Raw genomic sequence first — 10,852 nt, 5'->3', positions numbered from 1 at the left:
TCCCCAAAAAAATCCCCATCCACGCATGCTGCACTCACCAAATCCCCACCGATTCCGGCCGACCGGGATCCCAATCGCCGGCGGCGATGTATCACGCGGGTTCCTCCCTCTCCGCCACCCCTTTTGTCCCCGGATTCACCCTCCCGTCGTGCACTAGTCGTCGTGGATGTGCCCGGCGCGATGTCTACAGCGTTCGGTGGTGGTTCTGACGAGAAGAGATCTGGAAGGCGGCGGGGCACAGGCGGGTTCCTCCCTCTCCGCCATCCCCATCCGTTTGGGAGGCGGCGGCGGGGCACAGGCGAGATCTGGGAGGCGGCGGGGCACATGGTCGATTGGGATGGGGAGGAGAGAATAGAGAGCGAGCGAGGGAGAAAGGAACCGTTTTTCTCACTACGCGGTGGCATGTCCGTGTAATTTCGAGCTGCTCCACGGTTTGCTGATCCGCGAAACGCCGAAAGTGGTGCTCCCTGATTTGTACATGAAAATGGTTTGGCTCGCGGATCTGGCTTCGCGGAGTTGGAGTGTTCGGCTCAGCTTCTGCGCGGATCTGAAGAAGCTGGGAGCCGGAGAGCTACCGAACACGCCCGCTTAAAGAGAATCGGCCATGTAGCTCCGCAAATAACCGATATCAGTTAGCAACGAATTAGTCAAGTATAAGTATCAAACAACTCCGGTTTTGAACTCCACAGCCTTAGCAATACGTGAAAAACTTGCAAAAAAAAATCAAACATCTACAGCCACGGCCTTGACCAACGATGGTTATTGTTTGCAAATTAAACTGCTGATAGATTAATATTTGAGGAATCAGTAATTGGTACCTCTTTTTTATTAGCAATTTTTTGTGTCTACGACTGTACAGTCCTGACCACATGGTCTACTCTATGCGTTCTTGAACTAGGAACATATGTATTTCATCTGCCAACAACTTCAGCGTTGGAATGCGTGAAAATACGAGTATGACTACAGCTGGACTTGGAATATGTGGCGTTTTGGTTATTCATATACAGTTATATGTAGAACCTTTTCTCTTGTCAACTCTCAATTTCTTTCAAATCCATCAGCATATATACACAAAATCAAGCCTACATGAACTCAGATTAAATTTTCTTTTGTAGAGCAGAAGAGCTACATTGGGTTGTAAGAATTTCCATACAAAAATACATGGACGGCAACCTGCAGGATTTTCTTACCGCCTCGTTCTTGCCTTCCTCTCTTGACATCTGGGCAAAAAATCAGCAAGCATCCCATGTTACTGTGTTAGGTTGTCAGATATGGATGCAAACGCCCCAAGACGTGTGGATATAGAATGCTCATGGGTAACCCTTGTGTTTCCTTAAGAGAAAAGCATCTTCAGTTCTTCTAGACGTGAAGTGCGGAATTCGTCATCCGTCAACGCTCCAGAAATCATTCGCTGCTTACGAGCCTGCACAGATTCCATTCGTTCCTCAACAGTGCCCTGTGCAATGGTAGGAAAATTAATACAGTATGATGAAAATTTTCACATAAGGTTGCCAGCTGCCTTCTATTCCAATAACACCCTCTTATAATGTACCTTGACAATAAACCTTTTGATAGAAACGCTCTTTGTTTGACCAATTCGATGGATGCGCATGACAGCTTGTTCTTCCACAGCAGGATTCCACCAAGGGTCCTGAAGGAAAAAAAGATTGCACTAAGAAAATAGGATGAAAATGCATAGATTAATGTGCCAGTATAGCATCACAAAACAGTAATGCCAGCACCCCATCTAGGCTACATGCAAACCCATAAATAAGGAGCTTCACCCCCAGACTGCTGGTAAGTTGTATTGTTTTCTACCTATGCTAACTTAAGTACATTACAACAGGAAGATAGCTTCTCTATTTCATACCACGTGTAACGTTTACAAGGATCATAAGTTTCGTACTTTTTGTGTGCCCATCAGAAAAGGAACATATTATCAACGCATTACTAAAAAATTGTCAGATTTTCTTATGCATTAATGAGTATATGCATTAAGTTCCACGAATCTATACAGATCTAGAGAAGCGATTCTATTCTTTTACACAGAATCTATAGTAATAAGGCAGTAGTAAGAAATAGGCGTTGATTGGCTCGCTGTACTTTTCCTTTTTGTTTTAACAACTTTCCTTACTTTCCTAGCTGTGCTTCAATGGTATTGTTTTTGCAGGCTTAATCTGTACAAAGTGTGAAGTCTGCATTAACTTTGCATAGTCACTGATAGCCTAGAACCAACTGCTATAAGAAACAATAGTACTATTCAAAAATGGATAGCACTGAATTAATGGTCCTTATTAGTGTAATTGCACCATAAAATGCCCCCATGCTCATTAATAGTGGCCTTTCCTCCAAGATTCATGAACTTCTAATAAAAGGGTGTACCAAAGCAAAACTTTTAGTAAACTATAAACAGTGAAGATAGGCATACAAAAACAATGGATTAGAACCTGAAGGATTAAAAACTTGGACCCCTCTTATGAAGGATGTTATAACTAGGCAATGTAGTGAAAAATGTTGCAATCTATAAGTTCAGACAATAGTTTGATGGAAATATACCATGACAAATGCATTAGATGCAGCAGTAAGGTTTATCCCAACACCACCGGCCTTCAGGGACATTAGTAAAACCTGTATACATTAAAAGCACGATGTCTTAACATTTTTAGACTAGCCATAGACTATCCACAATGGGGGTATCGTAGGCATGCATGCAAAAAAGCTGATGTATCAATTAATGATGAGAGAGATCATAGTGGTATCATAGGTACTTCCTCCATCTCGGTTTAATAGGCGTGCACATTGTTCAAAAAATTAGTTTAACCATTATTTTGGTCAATTAAATATGAAATATATGTTAAAAAAGTTATATTATTCAAAACCTTTTTTGAATATGAATCTAATGGTATAGATTTTGCAGACATATAATTTATATTTTGTTGACCAAATTAATCATCAAACTTTGTCTTAAACTACATGCGCTCCTGTTAAACCGAGACAGAGGGAGTAGATAGTGTATCCACACGTAGAACTAGAAAAATAAATATCCAATATATTGCATTGAGATTCTACAAATTAATAAATACAAGGAGACTGATACTACTACATGATACCATGCGTTATAGAGGTGGTATAATATACTAGCTTCATTGCATGATACTACTATATGATACTGCCCATACATTTCAATTTATCACGAAAAACTTATATAGAAAGGACCAAGGTCAAGAAACAGAAAAGAACATACCAGAATGCTCTTGTCATTAGAAAACTCATTGATTACTTTCTCTCTCTGCTGAAGAGTTAAGGTCCCATCCAGTCTAGTAAACGAGAAGCCATGCCTGTCATACAAAAGCTTCGTGAATAAATCCTACAGTAAAGACAGAACTGAAAAATCTGCAACAGATCATGAGCACGTTAACCCTAAGTAATCCACAACTGCATGCAGCACCGTAATGCAGATCAACACCTTTAAGAAACATGTCTTACAACGGCTGATGATTGTTTAGTTCAGGCAAACCTTTGAAGTCTGAACCTTTCCTGTAATTGGTTGAAGCTGATCATTAACCCTATAATTTACAATCCAATTACAGCATCCAAGGACCATATCCTAAAATATGTAGTGTTGTACAGTACACTAACATCATATATATAGTTGATACTCCAATGAGTTTTTAAAGCAGGGAGACGTGATTGTGCCAAACTACAGGAAACTAGGTCTTTAGCAGCCCAGAATAGATAATCTGCATAATAGACACCAGCAGAAGAACTCAGGGTTGTTGGCCTGACCAAATTTCATGATCTTTATAAGTAAACAGTAACACCAACTCATTTCTTTGTGAGTAATTGCTGAATATTTCTTGCTTTCAGAAACATGCATAAGACTTGCATGTCTTTGGGTTCAGATTATGAGAAGATTAAGTATATCCAATTATCCATACTACAATCCCTGGGAAAATTAAAAGGCAAACAACAATCTTACCTGGAAAGTGGAATTTGCAAGAGATCTAGAAATGCAGTCCACTGGCTAAACACAATGCTCTTGGCACCTGAACTGCGAAGAGATTCTAGTTCCTGTAGAAGAAAGGATATCTTGGAAGATTCAACCCAGTTCTTCTCGACATCAATTTGAAAGCGACTATTTGTTGGAGCAGTTATAAGATCTTGCTTGCTCATCGACTTTCTGCAAGTAAAATCAAAGAGACAGACAATATGAAGCACGTTCAGGAAAATAAAAATGCGTCGGAGGGACAACTGAAGAGTGAACAGTAAACTACCTACAGACAGGACAAAGACCTGCTGCCGGACTCTGCCAACTAGAAAAAATACACTCTCGGCATAAACGGTGAGCACAGGGAGTTAACACAGCATCCTCAAAGGCTTCCAGGCAAATAGGGCACTCCCCTTCACCCTTCCGCAGTTCTTGGACAACCTCTTCAATGTAAGCCTTCGAGGGAAGGGATGAAGAATCCCCGTTAGCAGCATTATTACCACCATGCAGGAAACGCTTTGCAAGCTTATTGAGATCCGCAAACTCCTGTGTATCTCCGCGACTGATAACAACAAAACTCCATCATCAAAGGAGACCAATGGTAAATGAATAAATTAAATAAGAAACCAAATGCCAAATGTTAGATGAAACTATTTGCTCTCATTTGGGGCCTTTTTTTTTTTTGCTGAAAGACAGGTTGAAAACAGGATAGATATGATTATGCTTCCACAAACTAACCTCATAACAAGAAACGGATGGTCACAACATTGCCTAAGGCGTAAAAGCAACTCCAGAATTGAAGCGTAATTATGCAGGACTTTTCCTTGCTCCACAAACTGATCAAATTTCACCTATAAAAAGAGCGCATGCAATCAGTTAGTCCCTCTGAACGAACATGTTCCTTGATCAAGTTTTACCAGAAGCTGGAAATTTGCCTCACTACATGGACATGATTATTCTTAAACTGAAAGCAGAGTACCTTAGATCGTCGAAATAGAGCTTCATAGAAATCCTTCTCAGTCTCTGATAGATCACAATATTTCACTTCAATATTCACAGGAGGTAAAGTGAGGATTGGTCTGCACAAAAACCACGGTCAGTTAATCACCTAAGATGCTCCATAAGTTAAAGTTGAGCGTACCTGCCCTCCTTGTCTGTGCTATTTTTTGTTCTCCTCAACATTACTGGCTTTAAAATGGTCTGCACTAGCTTTAAGCCTCTTTCATCACCTTCTTCAAATGGTTTTTGTACAAGTTTATTCCACCTATTGAACATATGGCCAACAAAAATTAATATAGAGGAAAACAATAACCTTTCAAATTTGTCACGGAAATAGTCAACTCTGATAGTTTCCCCGAAAAATAGTCAACTCTGATAGCATCATCATTCACATGGTTGATTTGCACAAAAATGGAAGATCCAGCTGAGCAGAACAATACTGAATTGCATAGCCATCTTACTACCCCCACTCCTACTTCATAAATACATAACAATTTAGAAAAAGTAAACTTCCAAATTTTGACCAATGATATACACAAAGTATTTAGATTGAAACGATATTCTGAATTTTCATCACTATCTAAAACAATTATGAATTTTCATCACAAGTACTTCATAGCTTCTCAGAGCAAGGAGCAATTTCATGGGTCCATATAAACATGTTTTTTAGTAAATTTTGAATAACATGTTTAGAAATACTCCCTCCGTCCCATGAAACATGTCAAAAGTTTGTCAAAATTTTGAATAACATGTAATTAGAAAATACTCCCTAGATACATTAAAATAGACAAACTTCCGACATGTTCCACGGGACAGAGGGAGTACAATGGATATATATCTGGGAGCATGTCGATGTTGTATTTTTAAGGAAGAGTGTCAATCACTGAAACAACAGAAAAAGAGAATAGAAGTGGTAACAGATCCAAACATACTGCGCTGCATCTTGCACGGATAAATTCTCACAACTGAACTAGGATGACGACATTATTGAACAAAAGAATTATGTACACATTAGACAACAGATGAACCACTACTATGTGATTTACAGGAATTTGACGGTAAAACATGTTAAAATCCTTGATTTTCACTCTGCAGCAGTCCAACAACTTCTATCCGGTTAGATGATTTTCAATTTGGAATGGTTTTTTAAATGATTCTAAGCTTTACCAGATCTGCACAATTATACCAAAAATAGAACAAGAGGGCAAACGAAAGTAAGTGGATGATAAAACTTACAAAGCCCAGTTCCTCCAAGGTTCAACCCTCAGAAACCTAAAAAGGCTGTATATGTCCTCCAATTTGTTCTGCCATTAAAGTAGAGCTCATAAACTAAATGCATAACTTATATGGATTTGTGCAGGAAAACTAGGAGTGCACATTCTTAAAATTTATCTGACCAAACATACTGGTTTGGTAGGGACAAAGTGTTTGGTTCAATTAATTAATACAATGTAACATTAGATCTACAATAAAACTCACCTGAATTGGTGTACCAGTAAGACACCAGCGCCGATCAGCAGTGAGGGCAGCAGCAGCTTGGGATATTAAACTTTTTGATGATTTTATCATGTGTGCCTCGTCAAGCACAATCCTAAACCAGTGAACAGAGTAGAGGCCACCCTTTTCCGTAGAACCCTAGTAGTAGGTATCCATTGCTCAGTAAAGAATATATTGCATAATGAGACCAAAGATAAAATGGCAATAGTGTGAGCTAGTGGTGGTAAATATCTGTCATTCACATGCCAATATGGTCCATGTGGTTTGCACATTCTTTATACTTCATGCAATTTTTTACCAAGTGACACTTTATATTAAGAATGCAATCATAACGTGACCAAACAACATGCACTCAGTCATGACAGGAACTTAGCACGAGGAACATAAATGAAAGGTGGTATTTGTCAGTGTTGATGTACTATTTATAAAACAGGACACAAGATATAAATACTGAACAGTAAAATATACCAAATTCCAACAAGGAGACACGATGGAAAAAACATTCAAATAAGTTGTGTACCACATGGACAGATTCTATTTACAAACATAGTTTAAAATTAGGATCGCAACAGCACTACGACCAGGAAAACTTGGAGCCAGAACCGTATCTAGTTTTATAAGATCACAAGATTGACTTGGCAGAAAACCAGAACCAAAAACTACATAAATACCTCAACCCACCAGCAAGGCAGCAAGCAGCACCAGCTAAAGGACCAACACCAACTGGGCCGACCTAATTTTGTGGTATATTGATGGAGTTGAACTTATATAATGTGTACACGTCAGAAATCAGGCCATTTTTTCAATCTACCTTGTAATACAACGGGTATTGTTCGCACTGAACCGGCGATCCGATGGATGAACCACTGAACCATGGCCTCAGCGATTCAATCACCGGTCTGGATTTTCAAACTATGCTTACAAGTTACAGCCAATAGAGTAAAGTACCAGTAATGCACTGAAAGACAGGTGAATCCTACTAGTTCTCAGAGTTCACCTCAGTCGAAAATTCTGATGCCACAACACCATAGGTGGTCAGGACAATTTCATTCTGAGCAATAAAGTTTGCTTCTTTTGGTCTGCTTTGGCCGTAATGAACATATATATTCACAGAATTCGGTTCAGTATGAGCTTCAATCTCTGCCTGTTATTCAAATATCAAATACAGTATTATTAACATCACTTATAGTATTGCACTTAAAAAGGAAATTAGCAAAATAAATTTGAAATGTGCTAACTCTGCTCATCTTCCAAGTTATCACAAACACTAAATGTGTATACTTGAAATGATACAACATAGAAAAAAGTATGTGATGCCACTGTTAAAACCATACCTTCCACTGACTAAGTAGCGTCATTGGGCAGATAATTAGACTTCCACCTCCAATCAGTGGGGCCTTGGGTTTCCTGAGCTTGCTAAAAGAGAAAGGGCTAGCTAGATTCTTGACAGAATCATGAGACTGGGCAGAAATTTCACCCAACCCATTAGCTTCTCCAGAGATCTGACTACTATGCTGAGATGTGATGCATCCTTTGCCCGAATCAGAAAGAAGAAGAGCTATCGTCATAATAGTCTTCCCTAGACCCATTGCATCTGCCAGGATCTTGTAATTTACTGACTCAGTTAATAAAATGCATCACAAATTGAATTCTATAAACTAGGATTGCCGACAGACATGGCAAAGATGGAGTATTTATATTATCCTTACCCCTCCTCTAGCAAGCTGCAATGTACTAGGAAATTCAGTGGTGGCATCCCCTGAAAATACATTCAAGTATAAAACAAGCTCCCTCCTGAAACAGATGAGTAGGATTATAATGTAAATTTAAAATTTGAACAGTCATAATAAAACGAAATGGCACATGCATATAGGCCAGCTATACTTGTCCTCAAGTTTATATGCCTCCCAGCAAGGGTGAAGGGTTGTAGCTGCATCCTGGGAGGAGCTGCCTTTCTCAAGCTGCAGCATCCAGTGAAGGGCCTGCTTCTGGTAAGGGCGTAGATCGCACTGCAGAGCGTCAGGTGGAGCCCTCTCCTTCATGGATAAATGGAGCATTAATGAAGTCAAGACAAGCCAACTTATATCTGAACTGGAAAAACATAAGGTTGTTGAACTACCTCCAGTGCAGAACTATCTGAGATTCCAATTATATCATCCAAATCAGTATCTGAAACAGTCTCTTCACCATGGTCATCTTCATTTCCACCAGAAGACAATTTCAATTTCTCAGATGTCAACTTTGTGGCTGTCTCGCCAGTACTGCTCTGTTTAGGCAGATGTGAGGCCAGCATTTACTATGATAATAGCAGTGTGGAGTATAAACCACTAATAGTTTACCTTTCTATCAATTGGTCTCTTTCTGGAATAGAGATCTTCTGGAGTAAATGCTGCCTGGTATTCACGTAGAATGAAATAAAAACAGAATATGAACATGCGATTCTGGCACAGAAAATATTTGAACACAGGTAAGACAATAGCCTAATTTCATATGAAACTCCTTTTGTTTTCGCTATTGATGCCTTCACATTCTGTATCTCTACAATTCTATGATACATGGTTATGAGGTAAAATATATCAGTTCTACTTTATTGTGCAGCATTCGTTGACGTTTATTTTATCCAAGGCCTACTGATGATATTTCACAATACAATTTGTGCTGGAATAAACAAGAGATCATACCAGCTTGCAAATGATCATACTAGGTGTGCGCACCATTTAATGTAATTGTGTTTGTGTATAATTGATGTGGTTACTCGTACTAATCGACTCGTGTGCTTGTAAGTAGAAGTTTCATCTTATCCTTTTGTGTTTTCTTGAAAAGCAAAAGGAACGAGGAAGAGATACAACAAAATGAGACCACTCACCTTCTTAAAAGGGGAAAGCCCAATGACCTTGAGAAGTGCAGGCAGTGGATGGAATGTGGAATCCTCACTAGCAACACGCGCTGCCTTGAGCAATGATTGCTTTTGATCTCGGAACATTGCGCTGTCAATATATACACTGCAAAGGACACAACCACACTGAATGTAATGTACATCGACCAACAGAAATGGGTATGAAAGAGATTTTCTTATGGGTGAAAAATCAAACACCTTACAGACAGGAGGACGGTGTCCATGATGCTAAGAACCTCGGGAGCAGATTTGCACAGGCCTTCAACTTTTACCTTCCCCTCCTTGAGAAGGGGTAGCAGGCACCGCGCCCACTCGTTGGGGATGCGACCCACCTGAAAAACAAGAACATGCTGTTACACCACTATATACATGGAGCGACCACGATGCGAGAACCAGCGAAGGGATAGTGATGCCATGATGTACCTCCCCCTGCTGCGGTGTTGAGAAACGCATAATCTCCGAGGTGCAGGAAGCGAGGGCGAAGCGACCAGGACGGCCCTTGCCTGAGGCGGCCGCGGCCGCGGAGTTGGGGATCGAGAAGCTGACGGGTTCCCCGGCGGCGATGCGCCTGCCCTTGCAGGTGGACAGCCCCGCCATCTCGGCGCTCCCCACCAGCCACCAGTGGTCGCGGCCGCCGATGGTCGCGGGATTGGGCCTAGGTTTCTCTGCCGCCGGCTTCGACTGCGCAGGGGTTTTGGGTGGCCGGATCGATTCGGCGGTGGGTTTGACCGGCGGGGGCGACGGCGACGGGGAGGGCGGCGGCGGCAGCTTGTGGTGGAAGTCGAGGAGGATGTTGATGGCCTTTGTGGGGTCGTCGCCGGCCATGTGGAGGGCGCGGATGATGTCCATCTCCGGCGTCTCCTCGCCGAGCACCGCGCGCACCGTCGCCACCTGCTCCCCTCTCCCAATCTCCTTCCCCATCTCCCCGTGACTCGGCTTGCTCGCGAAAAATTCCCGCAAATGAGTCTTCCCCGCTTCGCGCCGCCTATACAGCTTTCGCGGGAAGAGGAGCCAAATTGCCGCCTTTTCTTTGCCCCTCTCCTTTGTGCCCGTGCTTTGGATCTGCTCTTCTCTGCTACTGCTACCTCTTTTTTTTATGAAGCTTTTTTTTTTGTTTTGAAGGAGCTACTGCTACCTACAACACGATGGAAGGACGGCCCAGTTGCATCCCCAAACCGGTTAAAGCGCTACGCCGCACCTTGTGTGTGTTTGGCGTGCGTTCCGTTTCCACTCCCATCCATCCACCAGACAGAAATTTAAAAAAAAAAATTGAACGGAACACTCTAATTCATTCAAATTTGTTATGTATTACAAGGATTTGAATAAAATTTGACTAAATTAAACTAAAATAAACTAATGGCGCCTATGGCGGCTGGAGCTATCGCAATACCGGAAGTTGTAGTCCTCGTCGACGAGCGGCTTGCCGCGAGGGTCGGCAGGCTCGTCCTTCACCGCGTCGTTGGGACCAGCTT

At 41.4% G+C, this 10,852-nt stretch overlaps 1 protein-coding gene across 1 annotated transcript; it reads right to left on the bottom strand.

Moving 5' to 3' along the window:
* Positions 1-949: 949 nt before the first annotated feature.
* Positions 950-10,497, bottom strand: LOC124692339 (DNA repair protein RAD5A). The gene is made up of 20 exons (XM_047225690.1): positions 9,804-10,497; positions 9,579-9,712; positions 9,351-9,486; positions 8,824-8,877; positions 8,604-8,750; positions 8,369-8,520; positions 8,194-8,278; positions 7,819-8,088; positions 7,482-7,628; positions 6,467-6,622; positions 6,224-6,291; positions 5,130-5,252; positions 4,968-5,067; positions 4,727-4,839; positions 4,275-4,550; positions 3,980-4,180; positions 3,245-3,338; positions 2,557-2,628; positions 1,553-1,651; positions 950-1,456 (listed from the first exon to the last, which is right to left on the bottom strand). Exons 1-20 carry the CDS (start codon positions 10,299-10,301, stop codon positions 1,334-1,336), a joined length of 3,048 nt encoding a protein of 1,015 aa, XP_047081646.1. The 5' UTR covers positions 10,302-10,497; the 3' UTR covers positions 950-1,333.
* Positions 10,498-10,852: the final 355 nt, after the last annotated feature.

The sequence above is a fragment of the Lolium rigidum genome, chromosome 2, assembly GCF_022539505.1.
Source record: "Lolium rigidum isolate FL_2022 chromosome 2, APGP_CSIRO_Lrig_0.1, whole genome shotgun sequence".
Taxonomy (NCBI): Eukaryota; Viridiplantae; Streptophyta; class Magnoliopsida; order Poales; family Poaceae; genus Lolium; species Lolium rigidum.
The sequence above is the reverse complement of the archived record's forward strand: the minus strand, read 5'-3'. Positions and strand labels throughout refer to the sequence as shown.

Coding starts and splice junctions, on each gene's coding strand:
- LOC124692339 (XM_047225690.1), bottom strand. CDS start 10,301: ATGGGGAAGGAGATTGGGAGAGGGGAGCAGGTGGCGACGGTGCGCGCG. Junction 8,751..8,823: donor AGAGACCAATTGATAGAAAG/GTAAACTATTAG, acceptor CTGCCTAAACAG/AGCAGTACTGGCGAGACAGC. Junction 4,181..4,274: donor GGTCTTTGTCCTGTCTGTAG/GTAGTTTACTGT, acceptor TTTTACTTGCAG/AAAGTCGATGAGCAAGCAAG.